Source organism: Chanos chanos, chromosome 16 (assembly GCF_902362185.1).
Source record: "Chanos chanos chromosome 16, fChaCha1.1, whole genome shotgun sequence".
NCBI classification, from domain to species: Eukaryota; Metazoa; Chordata; class Actinopteri; order Gonorynchiformes; family Chanidae; genus Chanos; species Chanos chanos.
Window position 1 is genome coordinate 12537469 of NC_044510.1, and position 16645 is coordinate 12554113.

Here is a 16645-nt window from a genome sequence, read left to right on the forward strand (position 1 = left end):
TGTTGTAGTTAAAATATCGTCTGAAAGACTCAACATTTGCCCTGGCCCCACCCCTCCCCTCCCCTCCCCCAATCAGTTCATTTCTGTAGCCCATCAATTTGGCTATTACGATAAACAAACATCAAAGTGACTTTTTTTTAAATGACTCGTTTACTTCCTGTTTTATTGCTGTATAAGTCAAGTTTCGAGGAAGTCCATGCGAAGGTGTGCGTTTGTACGTTTTTTTTTTTTTTTTGTAGGAATTCGGAAATGGGACAAGACAACGTTTTCATTGTTTGCGTCTGAAATTGTTCAAAATGAAACCCAATAAAAACTTGAAAACTGTAAGTCTCTTTTTGTATGACTTCCCATGTGGCTTGGACTTCTAAAATAATTTTACAGCTAACACTCATAGCAGGAGAGATGAAGTGAATTATATAGAGCTACTGCAGACACATACACAATCCTTCCACAAAGCCTCAGACAGAAATTTGATAGCTGCTCTAATCTATGGTTGTTGTCTGGATAATACAGTCTAAAAGTGTCAAGTTTTGGTTAGGATTCGCAGTGGAAGAGAAAGCCTAGAGTAAGACAATCAAAGCTCCTGTTCTGCTAAATATCAGGTATGCAGTCACGTACTTAAGTCCTGATCTGATCGGATGTTACATACAGAAGGTCACTGTGACCTTGGTGAGTCTGAGTCCAGGATAGTTTGTTTAGTGTTGGGAACAAAAGCCTGTATGCACTGCAGCTCCTCTGGATGAAACTCAGCTATCGCTGTTTCAGTAATTAGTAATTATATTTTGGTCAAATCTCCCACAGTTTTATTCTGAAATCAAGTACAATTCACAAAAAGGAGCAGAAAGCTTGGTCTCTCTCAACCTGCGAGATGAGTTTCTTGTGAATGAGATACGGCATCTACACATATAACCTCTCTAGCTACAGGTCAGGGGCACCCCCATGCCCACAGCTAAAGAACTATAATTCCCAGACTCCATTGCAGTTTTTATGACTCACTTCCGCACTTGCGCACTTCGATTTCCCACAACACGTTGAAACAGGCATGGCGGAGGACCAGGAGAAAATTCAAGAAACAAATCCAGAAGACAGCGCTGCAGAAGACAGTGCTGGAGAGTCCGGTGAAGACGACAGCAATGTTGTTGAGGCGGCCGATGAACCTACTAAGACTTTCAAAGATCTGGTGAGAGAAGTTAAATGACGCCGAGAAAACGGAAAGTAGTAAGACTAGAATCACTAACTGAAACGTCGCTAGTTCCATCAGTACCATCAGCTATTAAGCACAACGAGTTTGTAGATTAGTTCTGCAGAAATAAAATAGCCTTATGCCTGCATTTTTAGCGCCACGCGTTGTAATGTGAACATACGTGTATCGTTGACACTACACAGTGAAAGCTTCTATACCGGTGACCTCAACACACTGTTTACCGGCGTTAGCCCGGCATGTAAACCCCCCTCTTGGGCTAACTCGGCTCTGACATTAAAAGTTTTTAAGTCTCTTTTTTGGTTACGCTCTCAGTGTCCCATGGCTAGGCAGTGTCCGGAGACCGCTTTTTGTTTTCCTTTATTTTGTTTTCAAAAAACTGTTGAGTATGTAATCTGACCAGCAGGCTCGTGTTTTCTTTCTGTCTTTCTTTCTTGTCACCAGGGTGTTACAGAAGTACTGTGTGAAGCGTGTGAACAGCTAGGATGGAAAAATCCAACCAAAATCCAGGTGGAAGCGATACCCGTGGCTTTGGAAGGTAAACTCGAATGTCTGTTTACCTAATCACTGATTTATCTCGTGTGCAGGCGACTGCTGAGTCGTTCGTCTCTCTGAGTCTAATTGATTTGTGACGCGTTTGTGCTTAATGCTCTTATTATATTATACCCTAAGACTTCATGAACACAATTCTAATTGTTAATGTAAGAATTTTCTGGTTCCCTGCTTTCTGAAGTTCTTCCAGCTAAAGGAACTTTGACACCGCACTTAAAGACTTATTTCACATGCAGAGTGTTATCATTTCCAAAGATCCTTAAAACTATGAAATTGTGTCATTTAATCCCTTGATGTGAGTAATGGTAGTTGACAACCATCAAATCAGTCACTCCAAAGCCGCATCCTCATATCTGAGTCTTCCCGCCCTTTTTTCTTACAGGACGCGATGTGATTGGCTTAGCAGAGACGGGCTCGGGTAAGACTGGTGCTTTTGCCCTGCCAATCTTGCAGTCCCTCCTATCTTCAGCTCAGAGGCTTCACACACTCATCCTCACCCCGACCAGAGAACTCGCCTTCCAGATTTCTGAACAGTTTGAAGCGCTGGGATCCAGTATCGGAGTCAAGACCGGTATGAAAATGAATTCATTTCAGGAATATTGCTTTTCACAGACAGACATTGACCTCTTGTAGACTGGAAAAATATGGAAGTTCTGAATTTTGACACCTACCACTGGAAATGAACGACTACGGTTTATGTTTAGTCCTGGTCGATTAAAGATGTGTCTGCCGTTTGAGACTGATATGTTAAGACAGACTGAATAAGTAGAAAACTGCAAAAGAAACGTGAGTCAGATTATTGTGTCTGATGTTGATTTCTACACACACTTCACTCTAATTTCCAGCGTTTCTTATCTGTCTGTTTGTTTGTTTGTTTGTTTGCTTGTTTGTTTACTCCAGCGGTTATTGTTGGTGGAATCGACATGATGTCACAGGCCCTGGTGCTGGCTAAAAAGCCTCACGTCGTGATAGGTGAGTGGGCTGGGCTGGGCAGAAGGTTTGGGGAGGTTGAATAATCTGTTTTTTATGCAGCTAGAATTAGTTTTATTGCAGTAAACCTATGTGGTTTTTTTTTTCCATACTATCAGTGAGACTAAGCTATTTTTCTTCCCCACGTTCTCTGTCACTGCTACTCTCTCTCCCTCGCTCTCTCACTCATTCTCTCTCTCTCTCTCTCTCTCCCTCGCTCTCTCACTCATTCTCTCTCTCTCTCTCCCTCGCTCTCTCACTCATTCTCTCTCTCTCCCTCGCTCTCTCACTCATTCTCTCTCTCTCCCTCGCTCTCTCACTCATTCTCTCTCTCTCCCCCATTCTCTCTCTCTCACTCATTCTCACACTCATTCTCACTCATTCTCTCTCTCCCTCGCTCTCTCACTCATTCTCTCTCTCTCCCTCGCTCTCTCACTCATTCTCTCTCTCTCTCTCTCTCCCCCTCGCTCTCTCACTCATTCTCTCTCTCCCTCACTCTCTCACTCATTCTCACTCTCTCTCTCGTTCTCTCTCTTGCCCTCTCACTCATTCTCTCTCTCTCTCTCTCTCTCTCTCTCTCTCTCAGCCACTCCGGGCAGACTGATAGATCACTTGGAGAACACTAAGGGCTTTAATCTGAGGGCTCTGAAGTTCCTGGTGATGGACGAAGCCGACAGGATCCTTAACATGGACTTTGAGACCGAGGTCCGAACCTCACACCACTCTCATTTATACACTATATAAAAGAGATATGATAATGAGGATTTGAAAATAATTCATCTCATAACTGAGGCTTGATTTAAATAGACAGATGATATGTCACCTGGTGGATTATGTCAACTGTTGGATTATCTCAGTAGTTGGATTAAGTCAGTAGTTTGATTAATCACAAAGACAGGAGTAATGTTTGCTTGTCTGTTAATGTGTATGAGATTCTTATTGCTGTTAGAGTCATGCTGCTCTCTCTCTCTCTCTGGTCTCAGGTGGATAAGATCTTAAAGGTGATTCCCAGAGAGAGACGCACCTTTCTTTTCTCTGCCACCATGACCAAAAAGGTGAAGGGCAAACTTGTACTGTAGCTACCCCCCCCCTCTCTCTCACTCACTCATTCTCTTTCTCTCTCTCTCTCTCATTGTCTTTCTCTCTCTCTCTCCCCCTCATTCTCTCTCTGTCTCCCTCCCTCTTTCTCTCTCTCTCTCTCTCTCTCTCTCTCTCTCTCTCTCTCTCTGTCTATACCCCCATCTCTCTTTCTCTTAGAGTCATTGTCATTCTTCAGTAATTATTAAGATCCTATCACTTTTCACTGTTGGTTTTTAGGCCTTTTTGTTTACTCTGTCTCTCTGATGTCCTATGGAAATGAGACCAGCAAACTCAGTTTTTTGATGTGTAAAGAAAATTAAATTTGATTTATAAATTGATGGCTTGAAAGAATCAGATAAGAACTATTGATGATGATACTTATTAGCAGTAAAAAGAAGTAGCAAAAAAAAAAATCCTCAAAAATGATTTAGTTACAGTTGATCATTAATTTTCAGGGACTATACCTCATCATCCAGTGACTCCTTCATCACCACTCACCTTGTTTGTTTGTTTGTTGTGTTCAGGTTCAAAAATTACAGCGGGCAGCTCTGAAGGATCCAGTGAAGTGTGCCGTTTCCACCAAATACGCCACAGTGGACAAACTCCAGCAGTATTACGTCTTCATTCCCGCCAAATACAAGGTGAGATGAGCGGTTTCAATCTGTCTGCAGAGAACAGCGCAGTCCGTTTCTGGACAGGGTCCGTTTAAGACGCATGTGGAAGTTATGCTTGAATGAGTTTCATCGGGGCAAAAACCTCAGCAACTCAGCACGGGTTACAGCGACTTTTTGTTGGCTTTTTTTTTTTTGTAGTCAATATCTCTTGTTAATTGTGTGGATATAGATGTTATAACTGTAGTGATAGTGTTTATGTAATGTTACATGTTCATCTTCGGTGGTAATATTGGGTAATTATGATATTGAGTGATGACCAGTATACTGTAGACCAACCTAATATTAAGCCAAGATCTGAAAAGGTCTTTTTGACTGAAAAACTCAAGCCTTCGTTTTCATTTTGTGAGTATTTCTAGTTTGATGTATGTGATGGAATGTAGAAGTAATCTGTAATCTGTGTGAGTAATCTCTAATCTGTCTGTGTTTCTGTGCGCGTATGTACGCGTGTGTTAGGACTGTTACCTGGTATCAATCCTGAACGAGTTGGCTGGGAATTCCTTCATGATTTTCTGCAGCACCTGTAATAACGCCCAGCGGGTGGCGCTCATGCTCAGAAACCTGGGCATCACAGCCATACCCCTGCATGGACAAATGAGCCAGGTACGACTGGAAATGTCACGCACACACACACACACACACACAAACAAACCAACAAATACATCACGTTTCCCTTGCAAACCGTTTCACACAAGCTTGCAGTATAATTTATGAAGCCCTCTGTTTATCACACTCAGGAACAGACATACCATAAACCAGCTGGAATGTGTTTCCAGGCAGTGTCACTGAATGCTTTGAGTGCCTCTTTGAAGTATGTGTACACTGTGAATGAAGTCTTTATGTGTGTGATGTGTGTGTGTGTGTGTGTGATGTGTGTGTGTTTGATAGAGCAAACGTTTGGGAGCGTTGAATAAATTTAAGTCGAAATCACGTTCGGTCCTCCTGGCGACCGATGTGGCGTCCAGAGGTTTAGACATTCCGCACGTAGACTGCGTCATCAACTTTGACATCCCCACTCACTCTAAGGTAAAAACAACAACAACTTGTTTTCTCTCTAACACTCTCTTTCACAATACAGTTAGAGGTGTTTTGTTGACGTGTTAGCCACTAATGGTATTTCCAAATAATTGATTACATTAGTTTTACAAATATGTAATTAATGCACGCGTATGTGTATGTGTGTGTCATATTTAAGTATGTAATGTTTATTATTTCATTTTTAAGTAACTAAGCAATAATTAATGACAGGACAAAACAGTAGGGTAGTGAGAAGAATCCATAGTCCCAGTCAGTTTCACTCCCCTGTATTTCTTGATATGTAGTGTCTATTCTATCAATCATTCTGAAACAGAGTGAGAATTTTACAGTGTGTGTGATAAAGTTTTTGCCTGATGAAGTCATCGCTCTCTCTCTCTCTCTCTCATTCCTCCGTTTGTCGTGTTTTTCACTTTCTCTGTTTATTCTCTCTCTTTCTCACTCACTATCTGTCCTCTCTCCTGTTTGTCCTCTCTCTCTCTCTCTTTCCCTCTCTCTCTCTCTCTCTCACTCTCTCTCTCTCTCACTCTCTCTCTCTCTCTCTCTCTCTCTCTCTTTCTCTCTCTCTCTCTCTCTCTCTCTCTCTCTCTCGCACTCACTCTCACTCTCTCTCTCTCCCCCTCTCTCTCACTCTCTCTCTCTCTCCCTCTCTCTCTCTCTCTCTCTCTCTCTCTCTCTTTCTTTCCCTCTCTCTCTCTCTCTCTCACTCTCTCTCTCTCTCTCAGGATTATATCCACAGAGTTGGGAGAACAGCCCGAGCAGGAAGATCAGGAAAATCCATCACCTTTGTCACACAGTAAGTTATTCTTCTATTTCTCTTTTCCTGTTTTAACATTCAAACTGCTTTTTTACTTTTGTAAACCTCTGGTCGCTAATGTTCTAGACGCCCCCCCCCCCCCCCCTCCCCAAGGAATAAAAAAACCTTTTACACTTTCAGCAGTATTTTCGAGTCATTTAACCCCCTAATCTCCTCTCTGAGGTATGACGTGGAGTTGTTCCAACGAATCGAGACGCTGATCGGGAAGAAACTGCCCGCCTTCCCCACACAGGAAGAGGAAGTGATGATGTTGGTGGAGAGAGTGAGCGAAGCGCAAAGATTTGCAAGAATGGTACATTTTCCCCCTCATCCAATTTTGGCAGAGTGATAAAGTCGTTATTATAGTAACAAGTATGTAACGAGGCCAGAACAGTATTTGACAGTAAAGGGGAACAAGTATACATATCCTAGTTAATGTAATTCAGTTCAGACCATTTTAAGAAAGTTTTTTTTTTGTTACTGTAGACTAGGGATTGGTGTTTCTTTTGAACATGGAACTTTTCTTGTTACATTGCGTTAACCTCATGAGTATGAAACGTCATCATTACGAAAGGATACAGGGCAAGTTTTGGCACCTTAATCATTTTTGAAGCTCCAGCCTTCAGAAACATCTGTGACACGGCAGCGAACATTTGAAACGTGTGATTTTCTTGCCTTTTCCGTATTTACCGAATAAAAATCAGACTCTAATTTTTGGAAACAAAATGTTAATTTTATCCCGCGTGTCTAATCTCTACAGGAAATGAAGGAACAGGGAGAGAAGAGAAAACGGCCGAAGGGAGGAGAGGGCGACGTCGACGACACTGAACAGTCCAGCGGAGTGAGGAAAAAAATAAAAGGAGGAAAGTTTAGTAGTGGTGGAGGAGGAGGTGGCAGAGGAAGAGGAGGAGGTGGCAGAGGAGGAGGAGGAGGAGGAGGTGCCAGGAGGGGGCGCTAATATGCCATGAACTCTTAATAATTCAGATCATTTTGTACATAAGCTGCTTTCATACATACAATTTTTCTCTGTCTGTCCACACTTATGAAATAAAGTGTCTTTATCCGCATTTGCTTTGTAATTTATTTTATTTTATTTATTTATTTATTTTTAAATTTACTTAATTACTTACTCTGTCAGTTACCAGTTACATTTAGGGGCTTAGAATGAGTTTGACTTTTCACTGTTTCAGTCACACTCTCACACGTGATTATGAATATGAATTTCCTAGGTGCAATTCCGTCTCTCAAATCTTACATAAATGTGTAGCCGCGTGTGCCGATGTCACATGAAGAAAATAGCGCGCATTTGACTGAAAACAGTAGAAAAAACGAACGACGCGTGTTACGTAGAACCTGTCGACCTTAGACGTCATTCTCAGTAAGGTTAATGGTTACAGTAATTATAACAATGCAAATAATATAATTATAAAAGTTATTAGAAGAGTTCTTTTCTTGCACTGAACATGAATCCAGATTTATTGTATTGCTGTGCGTACAAAAAATAGGTCTTTTCAACAGTATGTTTCAGGCAACCCAGTGATCTCTTATGTCAAAAGGACAGGTTTTGATGTCTTGGAATAAATATTATGTAAGTGTATCGGTATGAATGATTTCACAGTTAATGATTTGTGTGTGTTTATGTTTTTAATTAGCATGTTAGCAAGCTATTGGCAGCAACGGCCGTAGTACTCAACTCCAGTACCTGAGACCCACCTGACAGCGCTTTTTTTTTTTGCGTTAGCCCAGCAATATCGCGCCTGACTCAACTTATCTGCTGATTGCTGAGACCTTGGCTTTTTGAACGAAGTTTACTGGAGTTAGGCATTAATTGCAGGGTGTTGTCTAGTGGGTTTCCCGGAGTTGAGAAACACTCCACTAGGGTCCATTTACAACGACCACACGAGTTGGGTAACCGTCCTCTAAGGCCCATTGACAACAAAATGTGGTCTGACCACCAAGCACCTAGCGGTAAGTTCTGACAGGTAAACTTCGTTTTGTGGCCACTAGATGGCGGCTCTAAACTGTACTAAATGAACGCACGGACGTGTCATTAATAACTTGTTGTGAATGAATTATACCATTCAAGAGATGCAGAAATGTATCACGTATATCTGTGCACGTGTAGAAACGCCTGGCGCAGTACGATAAGATGCATCAAACGTGTGACATGAAAAGACAGACTAATAAAAGAGCAGTATTTTTCAAGGCAGCTTTAATCAGAACCAATTTTGTTTAGAGAGAGAGAAAGAGAAGGAGAAATAAGAGACTTCACAGCTGCGTAAACGAAACAAATTCAGCGACTGAATCTTTCTTGTTTTTATTCTATAACAATTTTTTTAAATGATTACAGAATAAAAACATTCTTGTTTTAACCATTTTAATAATGCCCATTTGGTGTGTGTAGGGGGGGTGGAGTAATAATGCGTGTGACCATGTAATAAATCTGACCAAGATACAACAAGATTTAAAAAAAGATATAAAAACTCTTAAATTATAAACTGCTAGTCGTTTGATTACACAGCCACTTGTACTCGTTTCATGCGCGTGTAAGCGCTATCCACGCCGTTCGTAGGCGGGGAGCAGTAGCGGTCAAGTTTGCTCCACTGAGGAGGGGCCTGGCTTTACAAGAGGAGTATCTTCGATGAGGGAGTGAGAGAGAGAATAGCGCCGAAATAGATGCTGGAAGATCTGCACAGTGGTGTGGCGTTGAGCAACATCATATTTAGAGGGAGAGCGGTTTATTCGTTTGAACAGTTGCCCTCACTTCTTCTCTGATATACACAGGTAAGCGGAAAAGGGAATTTTATGAATAGTATTTCTCTTCAAGCTAGCTCCGGCGCCCCAGAAAGACAAGCCGTTCGTGTCCGCAGAAGGGATGGATTTGCGCTACTCTGCGATGGAGGTCACTCCATGTGCACGCGTGGCGATATAATGTAACGTTAGCCAGTTAGCTACCTCGAATTGGTCAACAGAAATACATTTTCCCCCAATAAGTTGAATTAAACAATGTTGATGGGCGTGTAACCAATTTTATACGGTCTGTGCAATGGGGTCATGGCGTTATTCTGACAATTTATGCCCGCGGGTAGCTTCTTTGCTTGCTAACGGGCCAACTAAAGTCCGTCACCTCGTCAGATAACGTTACCAACAATAAAGTTGCCTTATCTGTAGATACTCGCGCGTTCGGCATGGACTTTTAACGTACGGATGTGGCAACAGTCGGTTTTGGTGTAAAATAAGAGTTTATGGGGTTTGAACTGAAATTATGTCGTTTGAGCTTTGGGGAAAAACTTTGATGTCATGTGTAGTTGCTACAATAGTCGCAGCCATCAAATAGCAATTGGCTGTTGCTGTCCAGATCTGAAGCCTTGTGCGCCCCCGCAGCTCCACCCGGCCATGACTACAACCAGAGACAGACAGACATAGAGAAAGAGTCGGTAGCGGTCACAATCACAGTACGGTCTCTGAATCTCGAACAGAAATATTTTTGACCGAATGTTGTTATTTTGTTTTGGCCACGGCAGTTGAGCCGTTTGATTTGATCCCTTTGTGATCCGCTGGTGAGGCTTTGGCACTGCGACGGCACCATCTGCTACCAGCGCCACCAATGCGACACTGGCCCTGTTCAGAGGCAAGGCTGTAACATTACTTTCGGTGTTTTGTCGACTGACTCTTGTAAACTTTGCTGAAGATGGAGCTATTTATGAAAACCGATTGAAACGAACGGTTGAATTATATTAACTGTTTACTTGTTTTATTCTCCTCGGGTTTAGTTTGTGGGGTAACAAACAGAAACACGGTTTCAACTTCAGTCAACTGTTAAACGAGGTTTTCAATAAAGACAAGCGTTCTCTGATATTAACGATGTAAGGTCGTGAAGCCTTTACCAACTGTCCTAAATATTTACTAGGAAACCTCCATTTACTGCGTCAAAGGATGACGCAAAACTTTTCAAATTTGGTAGTTATTCTCTTTTAAAAACTCATTGGCATTGTTATAAAGCACTTCTGTGCATAGACTGACGCAGCATCTGACGCAGTGTTTTTAAACTGCGAGCAGGTGTTTCAACGGCAGATGTACCAAAACGATGTCGCTTGTCTAAAGATCCAGTAATGTTCATTTGATACGCTCATTCGGACCTTCTGTCTCAACTAAATCAAACTTTTCAGGAAACCCTGTTCCTCAAAGATGCAACTGAGTCATTGGACCACACATGACAACATCGCTCACTAGTCAGTCCCCATATAATTTAAAATGCAAAACGTTTTTGAACCGGCGCCATGGTCTATTACGTCGTCTCTAATCTGAGTGACTAAAAACTCATACAGCTATTTATGTGTGGCACTTTTTTTTTAAACCCATTTTAGTTTTAAACTAGATTACTTGAAAAAGATGGTTAGTTGAACAGCTTGGCAGTTGCCAGACAAAATGTGGGAAAAACAGCTTTCAAAGAAGCTAAAGAAACAATCAGGAGGTTCCGCCCATCGTAAATTGGTCGCAGACTTTTTCCCTGTCTTTGCATGTGAAAAAAAGAAAACCGTTTTCTGTGACCTTTGACACAAGCATCAGTGTTTTAATTAAGAGAGCACTGCTGTGACTGAGGTGGTACACTGCTCTGCGAAGCACTGTCCAACAGTGACTCATAGCAGGACATCAAATATTAAAGCAAAACTACTTTGCCTAAATTCCTGTCACACTTTTGAGCACCCCCCCCACCCCCCCACATGTTGGTCTAACGTTCAACTTGAAATGGAAGACCTTTGTAATATCGTAGGAATCCTCTGCTGCGGCCCCTGGTAGAAATGGTATTGCTGCTATATGTTCCTGGCAAGAGGCCAAACTAAACTAGACCTTACAATCTGTTGGATTCCTGAAGTAGTCTATAGGTCCTACTGTGCACTTCACAGTGGATCCAGAAGAAAAGGCCCAAAAACATGAAGAGCGCCATGGAGTTCTTGCTACTTCATATAGCTGGCCCGCGTATCCAGAGCGAGTTACACACAGATTCTAGGCGCCTGCTCTCCTCTGGACTGGGGTTATTTCGGGGTCAAGTTTTCAGGGCAGTAAGCTGTGAATGGGAAACCATAACCTGTACAGAGTCTAGTTTTGGCCGTGACATGCCCAGGAATTGAACCTGTGCCTCTTCAATCGGCTGTTTCTCTAACCGCTAAATTACTGATGTCCCCGTCCTGTCGTAACAGTTCGGATTCAAATTTACGTTTCTGAGCAGTTTCAGTGATTCTGAGTTTGGTGACTCAGACTCTGAATATTCAACATACACTGGCACTGAATGAGAGTTGTCTATCATTGCTCTTGTCACTGATACAGAAACCTCCGTCACTGATTCAGTATTTCTGTCCCGTGTTGTGACAGTTAAGTACGTCTTCGATTCTGATCCTTTTTTGATGATCATTTGTTTTTTTGTAAAATGGGTTTAGCTGGTAAAAGGCGCTGCAAACTAAATGTCGTTTATCGTTGTTTGTATTTACATAAGCTAGTACAAGGGTGGTCCAAAAGAAAACAACCAAATGGGAAATAAATATGCAACTGCGTGTGTATAGTAGTCTTTGAATTGTCCTGGTTGTGGGGTACTTTGAAGTGTTCCAATATCTATCGCTGCAGCGTACTTAATTGTAAATGCCCTTACATTATTTTGTCATGGATTTTTACTAGCTTCATCTTGACTTGGCAGTTCTTCCTCCTGTCCTATAGGTGGCGTATTTTTGGCTCTGGTAACTCCCAAAGATGGCTCAGCGGAGTGGGCAGGAGGACCCAGAGCGGTACCTGTTTGTGGACCGGGCCGTGGTCTACAACCCGACCACGCAGGCGGACTGGACCGCCAAGAAGCTGGTCTGGATCCCGTCGGAGCGGCACGGGTTCGAGGCGGCCAGCATTCGGGAGGAGCGGGGCGAGGAGGTCCTGGTGGAGCTGGCGGAGAACGGGAAGAAGGTGAAGGTGAACAAGGACGACATCCAGAAAATGAACCCGCCCAAATTCAGCAAGGTGGAGGACATGGCCGAGCTGACCTGTCTGAACGAGGCGTCTGTGCTCCACAACCTGAAAGACCGCTACTATTCAGGCCTTATCTACGTAAGTCCTGGATCTTTTAGAAGAGCTTTTACAGTTTAAAGTGTAGTGTTAGGAAGTATGTCAGTTTGTATGGTCAGTCCTAATGAGTCAAGGCTATGCAGGAAAAGCCTGTGTATGTGTTTTGCGTGTGTGTGTGTGTGTGTGTGTGTCTCAGATCTCATTTCAGAGCATGGATCAGGAACCCTTCTTCAGTCTGTTTCACTGACCACAAAACCACACATTTTGCCAGTGCACCGTAAAGGCCATACAGGGGAAAGAAGGAAGAGTGTGTGTGTGTTTGTGTGTGTATTGATCTCCTCAGAGATAAAGTACTTGTTGCGGATTTCAGAGAGACACACACACTAGTGCTGATGGAGAAGAAAAAGCAAATGTTTTTGAAGTGTGTGTGCATTTAGTCAATGGGACATGGTGGGCCCAGAATTCCCCCAAAATGTGTGTGTGTGTGTCTCTCTGTGTGTGACACATGAATGGTCTCCTACAGCTGTGTTGTCCTCAGGTTCCAGGAATGTCTTTTTTTTCTAAGTCCAGAATTGATTAGCATCCATACTAAAGGCTGCATTCCAGTGTCTGAGTATTCTACAGCCTAACCTCTGTATTCTGAGGGTTTCTCAAGCAGAATAAGTTTCTTGTAATGAGTTTGCCTATTTCTAGCACCTAGATCTTAGCTGCATTTTTGAAGCTTGTTTAGACTGTTAGTAGTCATCTGTCTGTCTCCCCTCTCTCTCTCTGTCTCTCTCTCTCCCTCCCTTACTCTCTCATTTGACCTACCTTAAAACCAGTGACTCTAGTGTTTTCTCCTCTTTCTCCTCATCTCCTCTTTCGCCTCTGTTTATGTTTAGACTGCGCTCTTTCTCTCTCTACCACCATTTTGTTTGTGTGAGGTGAAGGTGGCTCTCACTCCTCCTGGTCTCTCTTTCTCTACCACCGTTTTAATTGTTTTTTGGGAGGTGAAGGTGGCTCTCACCCCTCCTGACATTCAACCTTCTCAGTTCTCTGTCTGAGTCCCGTCCTGCCTTTCATCTCTGCATGGGGCACCTCCACACATTTGGCCCTGTGTCGTTTACTCTCTCTCTCTCTCTCTCTTCCTGTTGTATAATGCCCTTGCTCAAGGTCTTGGCCCTCAGATGGTCTGTGTACTTTTGGGGCTCCTTGAGCTTGAAAGATCTACAGTCTTCATACCAGACCTAGATCTGATGGCTTATATTTCACACGCACGCGCGCGCACACACACACACACACACAATAAACTTTGAACATCTGGAAGACCCTTGTTAGAAGGCCTCTTTCTAGATCAAACTGTCAGCCATTGTTGTTTAACTCTGGTTTTAAGTCTGTTGTTACAATCAGCCATTGCATGTCAACTGAGTGGCTGTTCAAAAAATTTAACGGCCTACACAGCAAATTTATCATTGTCAAATAAACTCCAAGAGTGTAATGTTGTAAACCGTAGTCGTCGGTGTAAATAATATGACGAGAGCACGCAAAAACACTGCTCATCACATTCAAGACGTAACGACGTGGGTGTTACGGTACGTGAAATAACTCTGAAAGAAATCCGCGCCGTTCCAATAAATTCTCACCAAGATATTAATAGTGACCAGTTGACTCAACTTTTCGTGATGGTTTAGGTTTAGCGTGGTAGGTTTTTTCTGGAGTTCGTTTTACCTTTAAAAACAGCTTTGGTGTGCGGGGAATGATTCGGTGGCCTGTATAGCGTGTTCCGTTTCTCTGTGAACTTGACCCAATTATGGACACACATACCAGAAATAGCATGTAGGTTGGCATTCACCTGGGATAGCGGTACTGTTCCCCATTAGCTCGTCCTATAAAAATCCGTTTCTGTCACTGAAGAGTTTACGTTTTACTCGACTTCACTCGAGTCGTAAAATATTAAGAGTATCAACTGGTTTTGACTGGAATATCACCTAGTTTTTACTTTTTCTCTGAGAATTCCCCTAGCTGTCAGTTCTGAAATAGATGCTGAAATAGTATCTCAGCAGTATCAAGGTATCTCAGGATCGGCGAAAAATAAAGTAGGTTTATGCGCTTGACTAACTGCGTCCTCCGTCTCCACCTGAACAGTGAGCCGCCGACCTTACGATATAGTTAGCTGATTCGCCGTTAGCATGTACTAACGGTAGGGACTTCGGATTTTTACAGGGCGTATACCATTTATGCATTTTAACGCTAATAAATGAAGCATACTAGAATGTCACAACATCAGCAGTTTTTATCCCAGTTATGCCCTGTCTGTCTAAAGCTTACTTGTGAATTTCGTTGGCACAGCCTGCATCTCTGAATCATCAGTTAACCGCTTCGGCAACTGCAGCACGACCGGACGAACCGCGATGAACGATAAATTGCAGCTGTCTGCGTTTATCAACGGTCCGCTTATTAAGGAATGTGTCCGTCTTTCTACCCTCTGGCCCCAGTGCAGTGTTTCTGCTTTGTTCTCTCCTCCTGCCTGAACCGACAGCCTGCGTCAGGTGTGCTTTTTAGGTATTTGAAGAATTGCATTGGGGTTTTTTTATCGAGACTGAATCACATTGGCTTGCGATGTAATTCTGAATAAATTTACTCGCCACAAGAGCAGTTGTACAACCTCAACAATTTCAAAATTCGGCAACATGGTCACTGACGAAGCCCCCCCCAACTTGAAAAGTTTTATGTTGGTGAGAAAAAATACATGCCATTATTCATTCTTTTTAAAGGAACAATTTTATAATACTGACTTAAGCAGGAACCATGACAAAAATCGGTGAACTGATAGAGGATAAACAATTTCTGTCTCTGTCTTATGGTCCACGTAATTACGGACATTTGAGAAGTGGGTCACAACACACCAGCTCTGTACCTGAAAAGGGGCTTTTCCACCTGTCTGGCTAGCTAAACCTGTTTCTAAATCTCAGCATCAACTTGATCAAAGTTACATATACATTTTCTCTCTCTCTCTCTCTTTCTCTCTCTCTCCCACACGCACACACGCACACACACACACACTCACACACACACATTGGCACACGTACGTCTTGTGCTTTTTGTCGCTATGGTAACAGCATAACCATACGAAGGACGCTTTCACATGTGAACGGCCAAGCATGCTAACATGTACCTGATAGCGGACGCCATGGAAACCAAACATTCTTAAGACCCTTTTAGCCAAATGATTTTCCTTTTGTCTTTTTCAGTCATTCACGCCATCGTAATGACACTGTAATTGTGAAGGGATGGAGAGAGCAGAGTTCTTTGATACAGAGGCCTATTTTGCAAAAGAAATAGTGTTTGATTATTGAAATTCTCTGAAGATGCAAATTACTAGCTATCCACCTTCCTCCACTGAAGGACCATTCCTGCTTGCCAGCAAAGCTGAACTGGTATGCAGTGTGCGTATGGGTTTGTTTTTTTGGTGTTGTTTTTTTGGGGGTTTTTTGTACTGGATCCAAATGGATGACGGTATGTGTCCATTAACTTCACCATTGGAAGTCACACTTTAACCAGAGGAGCCAGTCCATGGTGTGGGAACAGCAGTTATTGGGTTCACTGTGCCAGGCTTTTCAGTTCACACCGGCAGAATTTCAAGGGGAAATCGCAAAGTTTCAGTGAAAATCTTATGAATATGTAAATGCTCATAAACCTCAAATAAAGCTCGCCATAAAGTCATCTGGAATAATCTCAGAGAAAAAAATGAACTTTTTTTTTGGCTCAAGATGAATATATTTAAATGGTTGCTCATCATTTTGGGACGACTCTTTGAACCTCTGCGATTTGCCATGCATTTCCGTCTCTAAAACCATTTGATGATGCTTTAAATGCAGTGGCATATTTCTCCCGAGGCTGTTATTCATAATAAGACTTGGAAAGCTGATTTGTTTTGGGGTTTTTTTGTCTTTTTTTTTGTTTCCTTTGTCGTTGGAAAGTTTGACCGCAAGGATCAGTCGCGCTAAATAGTTACAGTCATCTCACCACTTTATGGCCATAACGAACACACACATACACGCACACGCACACACAAACACACACACACACACACACACTCTCTCTCACACACACACACACACACAGAGCAAGAGAGAGAGTGAAAAGAGGTTGACAGTACCATAGAAAAAAACTGTAATGGTTTGTATGCTCAGAATTCATACAGTGTACATCAAAAGCCATTACTTGACAGTTTTACAAATGTAATGTTTCTATTCAGTACGGAGACAAATAAATGTGTCAGTGGATGGGTTGCTATTGACTTTTCCCTGAACA

General features: G+C 42.5%; 2 protein-coding genes across 4 annotated transcripts in view; both read left to right on the forward strand.

Moving 5' to 3' along the window:
- The first annotated feature begins 1042 nt into the window (after nt 1-1042).
- Nucleotides 1043-8949, forward strand: ddx47 (DEAD (Asp-Glu-Ala-Asp) box polypeptide 47). Its single transcript, XM_030793269.1, has 13 exons — nt 1043-1180; nt 1646-1739; nt 2136-2324; nt 2654-2725; nt 3309-3427; nt 3706-3777; nt 4327-4443; nt 4930-5076; nt 5362-5499; nt 6234-6304; nt 6488-6617; nt 7065-7213; nt 8877-8949. The coding sequence occupies exons 1-13, from the start codon at nt 1043-1045 to the stop codon at nt 8947-8949; spliced, it is 1509 nt and encodes a 502-aa protein (XP_030649129.1).
- Nucleotides 8950-16645, forward strand: part of LOC115829905 (myosin-10) — a 76072-nt gene continuing 68376 nt past the window's right edge. For 2 of the 3 annotated variants that reach the window (XM_030794076.1, XM_030794077.1), the window contains exons 1-2: nt 8950-9088; nt 12017-12394. In XM_030794076.1, coding sequence (XP_030649936.1) covers nt 12050-12394 — 345 coding nt within the window. In that variant the 5' untranslated portion in view covers nt 8950-9088; nt 12017-12049. Of the gene's footprint in view, nt 9089-12016; nt 12395-16645 lie in introns of those variants that run through there. The other variant, XM_030794078.1, reaches the window with a different exon arrangement.

What these genes read in the sequence shown, in the direction of transcription:
- ddx47 (XM_030793269.1), top strand. Translation starts at nt 1,043, where the DNA reads ATGGCGGAGGACCAGGAGAAAATTCAAGAAACAAATCCAGAAGACAGC. An exon ending in ACATGGACTTTGAGACCGAG is followed by an intron (nt 3,428 to 3,705) that starts GTCCGAACCTCA and finishes CTCTGGTCTCAG; the next exon opens with GTGGATAAGATCTTAAAGGT. An exon ending in TGCATGGACAAATGAGCCAG is followed by an intron (nt 5,077 to 5,361) that starts GTACGACTGGAA and finishes TGTGTTTGATAG; the next exon opens with AGCAAACGTTTGGGAGCGTT.